At 39.3% G+C, this 12,147-nt stretch overlaps 1 protein-coding gene across 4 annotated transcripts in view; it reads left to right on the top strand.

Moving 5' to 3' along the window:
- The first annotated feature begins 662 nt into the window (after positions 1 to 662).
- The window catches only part of ZC4H2 (zinc finger C4H2-type containing), a 63,635-nt gene continuing 52,150 nt past the window's right edge, over positions 663 to 12,147 (top strand). For 2 of the 4 annotated variants that reach the window (XM_075539063.1, XM_075539059.1), the window contains exon 1: positions 720 to 889. In XM_075539063.1, the coding sequence (XP_075395178.1) occupies positions 837 to 889 (53 nt within the window). In that variant the 5' untranslated portion in view covers positions 720 to 836. Of the gene's footprint in view, positions 890 to 12,147 lie in introns of all 4 variants that reach the window. The other 2 variants (XM_075539061.1, XM_075539060.1) reach the window with 2 other exon arrangements.

Here is a 12,147-nt window from a genome sequence, read left to right as displayed (position 1 = left end):
TGGCACAAAACAAATATTTAACAAATGCCTATGTGCTTAAGGATTAAGTCTATGTGAATAGGCCATCAAGGCCCTTCATGATCTTGGCTGTAACCTAACTTTTCTAGTCCTGTGGGACCGGGTGGAATCCAAACAACTATCCTGTAATTAATAGCCCACAGCATCCACAGGACTCCCTCTCTAGCCTAAAGGCACAGACAGATTAGTGACTCCTGCTAATCTTTCCTGAGGAGAGTAAGTTAATTGTGAGGGCTACTTGAGAGTATGAATGAGAGTGCTTCTCCCCTCCCAGCTGCTTTCTGGTGTCTCCCCGCTCCCCCCCCCCCCCCGCCCCACACCGGGCTCCCCAGCATGGGTTAGATGAATATCCTCATTCTCTTGCATGTCTCACTACCTGGTACAAGTCAAATAGATTTAACAGGCAGCTGCAGCTGGATAGAGTCAGCTGACCACAAGGTTCCCTGTTCAAATAAATCAACCACAATTTATCATGAGAGAGGCTGTCGGACCCCCTTAAAATTTAGGAGAGAGAGATAAAAGAGGAGAGGAGAGGAGAGAGGAGAGGACAGGGAGAATACGCACACAACCGGAAGATAATCAGGCGTGTCTCGCTTGGCCTTCTGGGAATTGTAGTCCTGCAGGCTCTCCGGTTGTCTGGCTATCCCAGGAGCTGAAGACTACAGTTCCCAGGTATTCTCCAAGTTCCTACTGCACAGGCTCAGAGCGCAGATCCCAAAGCCCCGAGCTGTGAGGAGGTGGGTACATTGGTCTATTGTATTCCCTGGCTGGTGTTTTTTGGGTAAATTTCTCACGACCTGAAATTGAAAGAAATAAGCATGGCTGATGAACAAGAAATCATGTGCAAACTGGAAAGCATTAAAGAGATCAGGTAAGAGGCACGTTCCAAGGCCTTCTCATTTCCTTTCTCACTCCAAGAATTCCTCGCCTCCATGGTTGAGTAAAATCTATTGGAAAAGATTTGTTGTTGAACTGCTTACTGGTGGTAAGTGGGGCGAAAGGTGATGGCTATTTACTCAGGACTTAAAGTGAGAATCGAGGATGGGGGCAGAGAAAGAGGGAGTCAAAACGGAGACTGTAGTGATGGGAGAGTGTTAAATAGAGGACATTTCTGACCAGATTATCTGTGAAACGCCGATGGAAATATGCGGGGATGAATATGAGATGGTTGTTTTTCTTCTTGGAGGCAGGCAGTGTTTTTTGATGTGCTTTTAAAAAAAGTATTTGATTGACTCCAAGATGTCTTTGACAGTCCCCCACCCCGGTCTCCAACACCCGAGTCTCCAACTCCCCAGTCTCCAGTTCAACTCCAGGATCTGGAGCTTAGCCAAGGGCAATGGGGATGACAGAGGCTGCCATGAGGTGCGAGCTTAGGGGTGTGCAGAGGAAGCCAGAGGGCAGGGGTTGGGGGAACTGCGAGTGCGCCTAGATGGGAGAGTGTATTTGTTTTGCTGTCACTCAGTATTGGGGACTGGGGGGCTGTCCTGATGGTGGTACCCTTGCTTCTACTCTTAGGTGCCCGAGGTAAAGTGTGGATGGGCGAAATATACGCTGGCCATGTCCCTAGACCCTTTGCTCAAAGAACTCCTTCGGCTCTGTGGTGCTGTAGTTGTCAGAATACAATCATTCCAAGATATTCTGACTATCTGGGCAGGCAGCAGCCCTTCCTTCATTTTCTCTCTGCAGCTGCAGAGCACCATCCTGGTTCACATTCTCATTTAGAAAGTGGCTTGGGTCTGCCACCCCTATGGAGTGGTTTTCAGTAACCCAGGGTGGTCAACATTCTTCACCAACACCATAGTTCAAATGCATCGATATTTATTCAGCCTTCCTTTTTTTAATGTCCATCTTTCACATGCATTAGAGGCAATTGAAAATACCGTAGTTTGAGTAAGGTGTACCTTAGTCCCAAAGTGACGTGCTTGCTTAGAATATTGAAAGTACTGTGGACTACCAAAAGAACAAACATCTGTCTTGGAAGAGGTACAGCTAGAATGCTTTTTAGAGGCAAGAATGACAAGACTTGGTTTCATTACTTTGGACATGTTATCAGGAGATAGCAGTCCCTTGAGAAGGACATCATGCCTGGTAAAATGGAGCGACAGAAAAAAAAGTGAAAAACCTTGAACAAGGTGGACTGACACAGTAGCTGCAACAATGGGCTCAAACATAAGAACAATTGTGAGGTGACACAGGACCAGGTAGTGTCCTTTCTGTTGTACACAGAGTTGCTATGAGTTGGAACCATTTCGACAGCACCGAACAACAAGGGTGGTCAAAAGGAAGTGGGTGGGGATGATGTCAAGTGCCTTTTAAGACTCAGGATTTAGAGCAGGAGATGAGATATAACCCTTGAAGTAAGGCCCACACATATTTGTAGTGGTGGTCATGGTAGTGGCACTGACCTCTGTGGTAACCTTGGTTTCTTATTTTCTAGAGGGATTTCTATCCCTTTTTGCAGGGTAGGGAAAGGAAGTTAATTACCATTTCTTGATACTTAAGAGGTTGGCCTTCCTGTCCTCTCTTACAGCTGGAGAAACCACTAAAAACCACATAAAGAGGTGTATAAAACAAAAAACACTGCCCTCAAGTCGATTCCAATATACAGTGACCCTAAATAGGCTTTCTGAGGTTTTGTAAATCTTTAAGGGAAGGGACAGCCTCATCTTTCTCCTGCAGTGCAGTTGGTGAGTAAACCATTGACCTTGTGGTCAACAGTTCAACACTGACCTGACAGTGCCATCAGGACTCCTTTAAAACAATATAAACGTATTAAAATAAAAATTTTGTAAATGTCCAAGTAACCCACAAAAACACCAAAAATGGAGAAATTAATAACAGAACAGCAAAAAATAAGACACTAACTTTTAGCTCTACCCTATCAATCAATAAGTACAGTAAACACTTGTGTCTAAGTGGTCTTAGTACATCAATTAAAACAAAGAATAACCAATTCGTATTTCAATGCTCATCTTGCATTAGCATGATAGGTATTTTTCTATTAGGCAAGTATCTACTCTTAAAAAAATGTTTCAGTAATTCTCCCTAGCGCCAACCCTCACGTTCAATGTAAACAGAGCTCAATTAAGAAATCAATCTGTACAAAGCAACATCTCATGGTTTGCAGTTTGCAGTTGGACTATACTTGCATAAACTCCTCATATCAACAGTACCTTAAACTCTACACCATTGGATAAGTTATTGATCACAACGATGCAATTGCCTTATAACTCAGGGGGATGGTTGACAATGTTTTTCTTTTTTGTTTCTTTATTTTAGGAAAATTTAATTTTAGTTTTTTTGGGGTGGTTGTTGTTCTTATTGGTATTTGTTTTTGTCATAATATGATGGCCAAAGTAAACCAGAGTCATTCATGTCCTGTGGAAAAGCATATGGATTTTGGATTGCCACTTAATTCTAGCACCAATCTAAGAACAGTTAGCTCTATAATATGGCCCTACTCTACCCTTGCCTTTATGGAGAGAACACTGAAGATAAAGGTACTATAGCAAAGTGTGGTGCCTGGCTATTAATTGGAATAGTGTCTGGGGTCTCAAAGGCCTGTATTCAAACAAGCAGCCATCTAAGTCCACATGGAAGAAGCACACCTGCCTTTGTGATCCAAAAATAATGATAACAAAATCCAAATATGATGAAGGGAAATGTATCAGCACTTAAATTGTGCACATCTAGTTTGTGAAAGACTATGGAGGACAGTGGGAACACCAAATCCATCTGTAGACTAGTCAGATTAGGTCCCTGGTAGGTCACTTCTGGCCACAGGTGAGGTACTCATACAGCTTTACTATTAGACAGAGATGATTGTAAACTTAATTATAGTGGATCAAATCATGATATGATATTTGGTCAGTTGACCTCCCTTTTGACTCAATCTAAATTTGCTCTAAGTTTAAATATTTCTCACTTGTTTCATGAAGAAATATCTTCTCTGGAATTTTAAATATTGGTGATCTTTTCTTTCTTACTCTTTATTTTTATCTTAATATTCTTCTTATTATTTTGTTCTTTGTGTACCAATTTGTTTCTGTTAGATTTCCCAATATATGAAGCACAGAAAGAGTGGCTGCATAGAGACAATGACTGCTGCAATGTTTTATTGGGAACTGGGGTTGGGTGGGGAGAGTGAGGGGAATTAGGGGGCTCTTATAAATCTTACGACAATTCAACATTCAATTGTATTAAGCGCACTTGTACATATGTTGTCATCAACATTTCCAAAACATTTTCTTTCTACTTGAGCCCTTGGTATCAGTTCCTCTTTTTTCCCCCTCTCTCACTCACCTTCTCATCCTTATGAATCTTTGATCAATTATATATTATTATTGTTATTTCACATCTTACACCAACCGTTGTTTCCCTCCACCCACATTTCTGTTATTCCTCCCCCTGGGGAGGCTATATATCCAACCTGTGATGGGTTCCCCTTTCTCCAACTTTCCCCTGCCCCCCCACCCCCCGCCGCATGATATCACTATCAGGCTATTGTTCCTGAGTGGATTGTCTGTCCTGGATTCCAAGTATGGAGACCTCTTAACTGTACCAATGTTTGTACTCCAGTCTAGCCACATTTGTAATGTAGGACTGGGTCATGATAGTGGGGGTGGAGGGTGGGAGGAAGCATCCATGAAATAGAGGAATGATATCTGTTTCATTGGTGCTATACTGCACCCTGGGGAATCGTCCCTTCCTGTAACCCTTTTGTGGGGGGATGTCCAGTTGTCTACAGAGGGGTTTGGGGTCTCCACTTCCCCACCCTCGCTCATATTGATAAAATTGTTTGTTTTGGATCTTTTCTTACCTGATCCCATGGACACCTCTTGATCACACAGGCAGGTGTGCATCTTCCATGTGGGTTTAGTTGCTTCCCTGCTAGGTGGCTGCTTGTTTATTTCAAGCCTTTAAGACCCCAGATGCTATATCTTTTGATAGCCGGGCACTATCAGCTTTCTTCATCACATTTCCTTATGCACCCATGTTGTCTTCAGCGATTGTGTCAGGAAGGTGAGTATCAGCGAGTGCCAGGTTATTAGAACAAAGTGTTCTTGTGTTTAGGGAGGCCTTGAGTAGAGGTCCAGAGTCTGTCTGCTATCTTAATACTTAACATAAATATATGCAAATTGACCTCTATCCCTATCATCATAAATTAATATATTTACATATATGCATGCCTATAGCTATACCTCTGTAAATAGCTTTTGCCTCCTGGTTCTTTCCTCCATTTCCTTTTACCTTTCTTCTGTCCCGTTAGCATGCTCACCCTTCATTTGGCTCTTAGTAATTCCTCTCGGATACATTGCACTTGACTTGATGGCGAGAAGGGTGCATATAATGCCTGATGAGGTTTGATCACTTCACTTTTTTGTTGTTAAGTGTGCTTGAGTCAGTTCCAATTCATAGTAACTGTGTAAAACAGAACAAAACACTGCCCTTTTTTGTGCGATTCTCATAATTGTTCTTATGTTTGAGCCCATGGATGTAGTCACTGTAGCAATCCATGTTGTTGAAGGTTTTTCTCCTTTTCACTGCCCCTCTAATTTACCAAGCATGATGTTCTTTGCCAGTAATTGGTCTCTCATGAAAAGGTGTCCAAAGTATGTAAGATGACCCCTGTGCCTTGTTCACCACCTGTGCCTCTAAGGAACATTCTGGCTATATTTCTTTGAGGGCAGATTTGTTCTTTTGGCAGTTTGCTGTGCTGTCAATATTCTTCGGCAGTACCATGATTCAAACACACCAATTCTTCTTTAGTCTTACTTATTGACTCACATGCATATAAGGCATTTGAAAATATCGTGACTGGGGGCAGGTATATCTTAGTACTCAAAGTTACATCTTGCTTGTGCAGCAGATTTATCTAATGAAGTGAGCTCTTTGATACCTTGACTGATGCTTCCAGGAGCATTGATTGTGTATCTAAGCAAGATGAAACCTTTGATAACTTCAATCTTTTCTACATTTATTATGTAGATTAATTATTTGTCCCATTGTGAGGATTTTCATTTTCTTTATATTAAGTTATAATACATATTGAAGGCTGCAATCCTGAATCTTCTCAGCAGGTGCTTCAAGTCCCACTCACTTTTAGCAAGCAGAATTTTGTCATCTGTGTATCACAGGTTCTTAATAAGCCTTCCTTCAATCCTGGTACTGCATTTTTCTCCATGTAATGTAACTTCTTTACTTGCTTAGCATACAGATTGAATAAACATGGTGAGAAGATACAACCCGAATTTAAACTACACAGTATTCTCTTGTTCTGTTACACAACTGCCTCTTGATTCATGTACAGGTTCCACATGAGTGTAATTAAGTGCTCTGTAATTCCTCTTCTTCTTAAGGCTATCCATAGTTTGTTATGGTCTACACAGTCAAATTCCTTGGAATAGTCAATAAAACACAAGTAAATATCTTTCCAGTATTCTCTGCTTTCAGATAAGGTCCATCTGACATCAGCAATGATATCCCTTGCTCAACAATGTCTTCTGAATGCAGCCTGAATCTCTGGCAGCTCCTTGTCAATGTATGGCTGCAACTGTTGTTCAGTGATCTTTAGCAAAATTTTACTTACATACAATATTATATTCTTCTTTTATTTGGGCATTTATTGGGTCACCTTTCTTTCTAACTTGTACCTCTTCTGGCCAGTTGGCCAAGTAGCTGTCTTCCATATTTCCTGGCATAGATGAATGATTACTTACAGTACTTTATCAGCTTGTTGAACTGTTTCCAGTGGTGTTTCATCTATTCCTGGAGCCTTAATTTTGGCTAATGCTTTCAGTGTGGCTTGGCTTTCTTTCTTTAGTAACACTGGTTCTTGCTCTTTTACAACCTCTTTAAATTATTGAATTTCACGTAGTTCTAGTTATTTTTGGTCTGATGAGTCTGTATTGGTTCCATCTTCTTGAGGTGCTTCATGCATCCTTCAATATTTTTCCTATAGAAGCTTTCAATCCAAGGCTTGGGGTTTTTCTTGCATTCTTTCAGTTTAGGATGCGTTGAACAGGTTCTTCCTTTTGGGTTTTCTAACTGTAGGTGTTTGTACAGTTTATTGTAATATTTTCCTTTGTCCTGCTCTTTGAAATATTCTTTCAGCGCTTTGACATCATCATTTATTCCATTTCCAGAGATACTCTATAATTAAAAGCAAGTTTCAGAGTCTCTGCTGATATCCATTTTGATCTTTTCTTTCATTTTAACAATTTTTTGCTTTCTTCATATATGATGGTCTTGATGTCATCTCATAGCTTCTTGAAATGTTTTCCAAATTAAGGCAGGATATACTCAATGTCATATTTTGGCTCTTGTGGACCTGTTTTAATTTTTCTTCTGTTTCATTCTGAACTTACATGTAAGCAATTGTTGGTCTGTTCTACCATCAGTCCCTGGCCTTATTTTAGTGGCTGTTATTGAGCTTCTCTATTGTCTCTTCTCACAGATTTAGTTCATTTAATTTCTGTATAATCCATGTGGAGGAGTTAATGTATGTTACAAAAGGAATATTCTATGATGAAGTTGGTGGTCTCGCAAAATTCTGTCATGCAATTTCCAGCTTTGTTCTTATCACCAAGGCCATATTTTCTAGTTTCTGTTCCTGCCTCTTTAGTTCCAACTTTTACATTCCAATTGCTAATAATTCTTGAATTTTTATTGTATATTTGATCAATTTCAGATTGAAGATGTTGACAGAATTCTTTAGCTTCTTCATTACTAGTATTGGTGGTTGATGCATACATTTTAACAATAGCTGTATTGTTAAGTTATTATATATATTATTATAAGTACCGCATTGTACTTATAATAGATTTTCAAATATCCTTTTTGATGATGAACATGATTCCTTTCCTCTTGATTGTTTTATTGCCTGCATATTAAGCCATATGATTTTCTATTTCAAAAGGGCCAATTTCTATTCATCTATCCTGTGAAGCCATGCTGTTATTTGTGATACCAGTGACATAGCTTAACAGAAACTCACCATATTATGGGAATTTGACATATGAATGTGGTATTTGAAGAACTCACGAATAAATAAATTTCACTCATTGTACACCAATGACCAGATGAGTTGTAGGATGATCTCAAGAATGGCATACAAGAGGGAAGCACAAGTTCATTAAAAAGATGGGAAACAAAGAGAAGACCAAAATGGGTATCAGAAGAGACCCTTAAACTTGGTCTACAACACAAAGTAGCAAAAGCAAATGATAGAACTAATTAAGGAAATTTTCTTAACAGAATATTTTAAAGATATGGAACAAAATTCAAAATAATAAAATAAAAAACCAAGCTTACTGGTCGAGTACAGATGGATAGAATCCCTGAGACTGTCACTCTTAGACACCCTTCAGGTCTGGAACTGAACTCACCCCAGTGACTCAAGTATGAGCCAAACAATATACAGCTCTATGAGGGGAATAATAACACTGGTGAAATACACATTTGTGTAATAAACTATATAGGAGCAAAAGGGCAACATCTCCCTAAGGACACAGTTCAGAAAGATTGGGAAAGAAAGAAAAATAGAAACACGAAGCAGGGGGGAAGTAGGATAAGTGAAGGCACACAGAAGGAATTGCAGTGAATGAGATGAAACAAAATGTATATAAACTACTGATTATAAAACTTTTGATCTGATTTTTAAATATTCAAAGTATTTACAATAAATAAAGAGTTAAAAATAGAGGTTCCAAAGGGTAGCTTGAGAAAATAAAGTATTATTTTGAAATGTACAATATGAAGTTAAAAAACCAAAAGAGGAAAACATGCCTTGTATTTCTTTTTTAAAAGTTTGTATTGTGAAGTAAGTGAAGGCTTCCCAGTGTGAAGCAGATCATAGTTTTACATATAACAGTTTATATGCATTCTGGTTTGGCGCATCCGTAGCAATTCCCTCAATGTACGTCGCTCATCCCACTTCCTCTCTGTTTCCTTTCCATCCTTCCTTTTCTAAACCTCTGAACTTTGTCGTTGAGTAAATGCTGCCCTTTTGACCTTAAATGATTGGTTATTCTACTATGGAGGTAAGTTCAGTTCCTGACATGAAGGGTAAGAGTCTGAAGGGTCTTATTTGTCTCAATCCAATGAGCAAACCTGCTATTTTTATGATTTTGAGTAAGGTTCCATCATTTTCTAGCCTTCTATTTAGGACCTTCTAATGTGATCTTTTTAAGAGCTGATAGTAATGATGGCAGGGCCACAGCTAGTTCTTCTTGTCTCAGGATCATGGAAACTGATGTTTATGTGGTTCATTAGCCCATTGGATTGTTTTATTACTTGTATCACTGTGTCTTTTGAATTCCCGTATTCTTCTTTCTTCTGGATGAGGAAAGATGAATAGATGTACCTTGTATGGTTACTCAGTTGGTTTTGGTAATATTCACCAAATTAGAGTGTAGAATATTGTCTTTGTAAACTATGTTATGACAGTTGTTCTTAGTGTCTTTGAAAATATGGTCCTGATCCCCCAGGCCCAATAACTCATTTCCTTAAAGTGTTTGCTTATGCCTAAGAAATTTTTATAACTTTTCACCCCTCTGTGTTCATGGATGTTTTTATAACTATGTCCCCCTCATATTCATGGATATATTTTAGCAAAAGTAAATACTCATATACAAATAGCTTCAGTCACACGTGTATATATATCCCACTCTCTCTCCCACCTATTTATTCTGTGTTTGTATCTAAGCATGTAGTCATAAATCACCACTGTTGTATTATTGTATGTATAACATTATTTGCTTCTGTTGCCTTTAACTTTTGAGAACCTCCTAGTGTCTTCCCCTGCCTCCATCGTTTTTCCTACCTTCCCTCTTGTTGTGTATTTTCTTCCTCTTAACCCAAGTTGTTAACAGGCATTACCTTCCTACGCTACAACCTGTGGCTTTCCTTCCTTTCCTTTCCTTCCTCCCAACCCCGATAACCATCAAAGAATGTTTCCTTTTGTGTGAAAACTTATTTTTGCCTTTTATAATCTTGGTCTCATATAATGTTTGTTATTTTGTGATTTGATTAATTTCACTCAGGACATCTTGGATAGCTAATTATCATAAGAATTTATTCATGTTTTTTGTGGTTACCTAATTGCCTTCTTTGGTGAAGTGTCTTTTCATGTCTTCTGCCTATCTGCTAATTGGATTGTGTGTCTTTTTCTTGTTACATGGTTGACATTTTCTTTATAATTAAGAGAATATTACCTTGTCTAACATGGCATTTACAAATTACTCCCACCCACCCAGTCTTGTGTTCTCTTTTTTTTTCTTGTGAAATCTAGGAGGTCCTAGTCATATATTTTGTCTTGTACTGTTTGTGTTTTTTATTTTATCTGATTGTGTATTTGACCCATGTGTCAGGGCCCCTAAGTTTGTCCCTATTTTTCCTTGATGATCTTTATAGTGCTGGTTTGGTCTTTAAGGCTCCATCTTGGCTTTGTTTTTGTATATGATGTGTAGTAAGGTGCCGTTGCTTAATATGGCTCTTCTATGCATAATATTTTTTAAATTTACATTTAGTTGAATAGGTAGGGGAATATAAATAAGATATAGAACACTCTAACTTGGGGATTGGCCAGTATTTCCATTCTGCTGGGAATAAGAGTGAGCTATCCTAGAAGCAGGAAAATGAATCCCATCACCATCAGGAATGAGCAGCTAACAGTAGAGCACCTGTGGAATCCCTGCCTGAATCGATGGACACAGCAGAGACCACAGCAGTAAGATTATGAGATAGACAGATAAACTATTCCAAGACCATGAGACAAAGCAGAGGAACAGCACCGAAACCATCAGGCAAGGTGGTGGGTGAGCTCTTTGGTTCATAGAGGGAAAGGCTAAAGGACCATGCAGCTGAGAGGCTGAAGGTCGAAGACATTCCTGCCAGTATAGTCCAGAAGAAGTGCTGTGCACAAAAGATTGTATTCTTAACATTTGATGACCTGTTATCTTCCCTCATAAACCTCCATAATCATAGCTGTCATGTGACTTTTGTGTGGCCATCAGTCTCTGTTTAATCAGCAAGCTTGTTCTCTTACGCTGGAATTTGTCTTACAAGTCTATTTGATCAGAAATTAATATTGTCATTCTTGCTCCTATTTCATTCATTTTGTTGTTGTTGTTAGTCCTACTCATACCAATCTTATATACAACAGAACAAAGCACCAACCGGTCCTATGCCATCCTTTTTATTGTTCTTATGTGTGTTAGTCTGGGTACATTAGAGAAACAAATCCACAGAAACTCATGTATAAGAGAGAGTTTTATATAAAGGTTAAGTGTGCATCAAGAAAACATCCCAATTCAGTGCTGCCCAAGCCCACAAGTCCAACATTAACCCATATGTCCAACACCAATCCACAAAGTCCTTCTCCATCTCACAAAACACACACTATGACACCGACTGCAGGAGGAAAACAGAATCAGTGAACGTATAAGCATCTCAGTGCTGGCCGGGGTCTCCACACGGCTGCTCCAGCACCCAGAACTGCATCGGGGTAGGTTCATGTAGCTTCTCCTCAGAGATGTCTTGCAGCAAGTGAGCCTCGGCAGCTGAAGCATGGAACTGGCTAAGCCGGGGCTCACCGAGCCATTTATCTCTCTCTCTGCCCTTCAATTAACCCCACATGTGTATATCAGCTAGGTTGGCACAATAAACTTTAACTATATCATTATGTTTAAATTTATTGTTGTAGCTACTGTATCAATCCATCTTGTTAAGGGTCTTCCTGATTTTCACTACCGCTCTACTTTACCAAGCATGATGTTCTTTTCCAGGGACTTGCCTTTTCTGATAATATGTCCAAAATATGTGAGATAAAGCCTTGTCATCCTAAGGAGCATTCTGACTTTACTTCTTCTAATACAAATATGTTTGTTCTTTTGGTTATCCATAGTACTTTCAATATTCTTTGTCAACACCATAACTCAAACACATAGATTCTTCATAGCTTTCACATGTATATGAGTTGTTTAAAAAAATACCATGGCTTGAGTCAGGAGCATTGTAGTCCTTAAGGAAATACCCTTGCTTTTCAGTGCTCTAAAGAGGTCTTATACAGCAGATTTACTTAATAAAGTGTGTCATTTGATATCTTGACTTCTGCTTCCATGAGCATTG

The sequence above is a fragment of the Tenrec ecaudatus genome, chromosome X (genome assembly GCF_050624435.1).
Source record: "Tenrec ecaudatus isolate mTenEca1 chromosome X, mTenEca1.hap1, whole genome shotgun sequence".
In the NCBI taxonomy this organism is placed as follows: Eukaryota; Metazoa; Chordata; class Mammalia; order Afrosoricida; family Tenrecidae; genus Tenrec; species Tenrec ecaudatus.
The sequence above is the reverse complement of the archived record's forward strand: the minus strand, read 5'-3'. Positions and strand labels throughout refer to the sequence as shown.